Source organism: Colobus angolensis, unplaced genomic scaffold (assembly GCF_000951035.1).
Source record: "Colobus angolensis palliatus isolate OR3802 unplaced genomic scaffold, Cang.pa_1.0 Scaffold199, whole genome shotgun sequence".
Classification (NCBI taxonomy): Eukaryota; Metazoa; Chordata; class Mammalia; order Primates; family Cercopithecidae; genus Colobus; species Colobus angolensis.
Genome location: NW_012115143.1, coordinates 1,651,087 through 1,654,591, shown reverse-complemented (window position 1 = coordinate 1,654,591; position 3,505 = coordinate 1,651,087). Strand labels below are relative to the sequence as shown.

Genomic DNA, 3,505 nt, shown 5'->3' with positions numbered 1-3,505 from the left:
AGAAGTGCATCCTGATTCTTTTCAGAAGCTGATGAGGAATATGGGTAAAATGTTAATGCTTTCCACCCACCTGAGAATCAGTGTTCCCAGGATGCCATATCTGGAGTCTCTTTCCATCATAAATAATCCCACTGCCTCTTTTCATTTCCTGAAGCCTGCTCCCCTCCTCACCCCACCATTAGAAATAACATAGACAGCTGCAGCACAGCAAGGAGTCTTTACTAGGATGGAGGCAGGGGATGCGGGGGCAGGTCCAGAGCAAGTAGAATGGGCCATCATTAGAATGAGCAGAACTCCTGGGAATCTTGAGTCATCAGCTGGTGGTGGGGAGTTAATGCTTGGTGTGGATGACAGGTGTGGGGATGCGGATATCCTGGCCTCTCTCCAGACGCCGTTCACAATCAATCAAATAGTTTACTCCATCGATGACCAGCTGCACAAGCTCCACCTGAAGGACACTAATCTTTGATCTCTGCTTCCTACAATCTGAGCTTTTCTTGAGCACTGACTGACTTGCCTGCTCATTTCCAATTGCCTCCCCACACGACCTGAATTTCATTTCAGATTATGTTACATCCCGGAGGCTCACTCACTGCCATATTTCAGCCCCCACAGACCTATAGCTCTCCTCACCCTAATCCCTTAGGATCTCACCTCTGATTTGCCTAGTCGGTCCAAATTAGAAATGTCAAAGACACCGCCTGTGGCAGCAGTGTCCACTCCTCCAGTACCACGCTTTTGGAGTCTTAGGTTCTCCAGGATCTTTGGGAAGCGGCTATCCTAGAGAGGAGATAGGGATTGGGAGCACGGTCGATAGAGGCAGAGACTAGTCCTACCTGAAGGAGCCCTGAACCTGCTCAGAGCTCTGTTTCCTGACCTTTTTTTTTTTTTTTTCAGACAGGATCTCTCTCTGTCACCCAGGCTGGAGTGATCACAGGTCACTGAAGCCTCAACTTCCCAGGCTTAAGTGATCCTCTCACCTCAGCCTCCACTACACCCAGCTAACTTTTGCATTTGTAGTAGAGATAGGGTTTCGCCAGGTTGCCCAGGCTGGTCTTGAACTCCTGGGCTCAGATAATCAGCCCACCTTGGCCTCCCAAGTGCTGGAATTACAGGCATGAGCCACTGTGTCTGGCCTGTCCCCTGACCCTTTAGCCACAACATGTTTGGCTCCTTTCCAAAGGGTCCACTCCCTCCCCATCCACAACCCACCCTTCCTTACTCACACCCCTCTGTAACCCCACAACTCCTTTACTTTGCTTAGCAGGGGCAGTTTGATGTGCACTCCTGCCCGAAGTCCAGTGCCCAGGTTAGATGGACAGGTCAAGATGTATCCCAAATGCTCATTCCACATGAACTCCCAGCCACGTTCTTGGATAAGTCTCTCCACCTGAGTCCACAAAGGTTTTGTTAATGAAAAATCAGGGATATTTCATTACCCCTGGACCCTCCCTTAGCTAGACACACAAGACACTAGAAATATGTCTAGAACAGAAACTTGGCTGTGAGTGGATGACATTGGTCTTTTTTTATGAAAATGGTTTGTTATTGTTTTCATGCATACATGATGCAAAATTATGATGTGCCTAATAATGAGATTGTGAAAAAATATCTTATGTGGAAGAAGAAAACTCGAAGGAGTGGTGTATTAGGGATGATCTAGGGAAATGAACAGAGGTGGTAAACTGAACTGAGAGAGGACTGATTATTCAATGAGTTCTGCATGCGTCAATTATCTTTGCTTTGCTAATGAGCCTAGAGCTTGGAAGGGTCCTTTCAGACAGAAGATGAAGGTGTAAGCTTTGCCAGGAAGAGGTAAGATAACGTTCTGTTAGCTGTGAACGGAGCACCTGTGTCAATGCAGAGAAAGATGAAAACAGGGAAGAAAAGCCAGATTCATAGGAATAGGGGCAGGGGGAAGGCGTTTTGCTTCACTTAACCACGTAGTCATGAAGATGACTATTAGAGTTGAAGAGACAAGGGATCTACCAGAGTGATGGTCACAAAGAGCACTACCCAACGTGAGTAAAAGGATTCTGTTTATAGTTCAGAAAGAACCATGGCATAGGGCATATCTTACATGCTGAACATGGGGGAAACCCATCTAGAATAATAATGCAGCTAACACTTTAACACTTATTAAGCACTTTCTTTGGAGTAAGTACTTTATCTGTATTTCGTTTAATCCCCACAACAACCTAAAATGTAGAAAATCTCATTATCCCAATTTATAGACAAAGAAACTGAGGCATATAATTTAAAGGTACTTCCCGACCCATGCATAGTCAGAATATGTTATCTATTACTTGCCAAAAATAGTAGAAACTTCTCAGAATCTGAAAGAGGAGCCCTTTTTCTTTGCAAACCTAAAATAGAACTGTATGTTTGAGAACATAGACTAAGATTGAATTGAGTTTATGGGGATTTCTAATGTAGACTTGAATATGGAGACGCAATCTATGTAGGATTGATGATTCAGTTCAACCTCTCATGTAGAGCCACATATTCTAGAACTCGAACCATTCGATTCTCCACCTTCCCCAGTCTCCCTCCCAACTCTCAACTTAAAGCCTCGACCTGATACTTTAACAAGTATGATAGAATCCAGAGTCAAGGCCTACCTTGGCTCAGAACTGGGTGGTTATATTGGAGTCATGAACACAGCAACCTCTCCCCGCCAACATCAATCTAAGCTCAAATGTTTTCCTTATCTGCACACCTCACCATTCCACTGCACACATCCCAGGCACTGACCTGCCATCTCAGTTATTCCTTTTTTGCATTATCTGGCAACTGCCTTATTCACTTCCTAAGGTTCCTGACACTCTTTCTTTTCCTAATCTTAGGGTGACCACATGTCCTGGTTTTCCCAGTATGGTCCCAGCTGGTTTATACCTTTATTCCTAGAGTGAGTCCTAGATAGTCCTTTTTACTATCAGACATGTCCTGGGTGGGTTGATAAATTACATAATCTATTTATGCTACTCTTTGGTTTTCCTTATGTCCTCCCACCTAGCTCCCCTACACAATCTTTTCCAACCTCTTTGAGGCCTCGGCAGAATCTTTCAAACACTCTCTTCATGTTGCCACCCTTCTCCATGGAGATGACCCGTGTATGATCCTCCTCATTCACCCAGATCAGGAAGCTCTTCTCATTGTTGTGCCTGAGGGCAGGAGAGGGACAGTGTTCAAGAGGCAAGGCAAGAATTGGGAGAGATAGAGGGGATTAAGAAAAACCATTTATGAGGGCATGAAGACAAAAGAGGTAAGGAGCAGCCTCATACCAAATTCCACGAGCATCTGGCCAGTCTCGAGCCATTCCTGCTGCAGTCAGCAATGGGGACACAGGCTTATCAAACAGAAAGTGGTCCTGGGAAGAGTAACGGGACTTGGGTTAAGAATCTTCATGGTGGCCCCTGGGCCTCTCAGAGCCCATGTCTCATCTGGCCCAGCCTTCCCTCTGGCTCTTTTTTCCATCTGCTCCCACCAACCAGCGCCCTCTTAA

General features: G+C 45.6%; 1 protein-coding gene across 1 annotated transcript in view; it reads right to left on the bottom strand.

The window, feature by feature from the left end:
• Positions 1 to 198: 198 nt before the first annotated feature.
• CKMT1B (creatine kinase, mitochondrial 1B) overlaps positions 199 to 3,505 on the bottom strand; it is a 5,062-nt gene continuing 1,755 nt past the window's right edge. The window contains 5 exon segments of the mRNA XM_011941149.1: positions 199 to 448; positions 655 to 780; positions 1,256 to 1,390; positions 3,041 to 3,164; positions 3,285 to 3,500. Coding sequence (XP_011796539.1) covers positions 332 to 448; positions 655 to 780; positions 1,256 to 1,390; positions 3,041 to 3,164; positions 3,285 to 3,500 — 718 coding nt within the window. The 3' untranslated portion in view covers positions 199 to 331.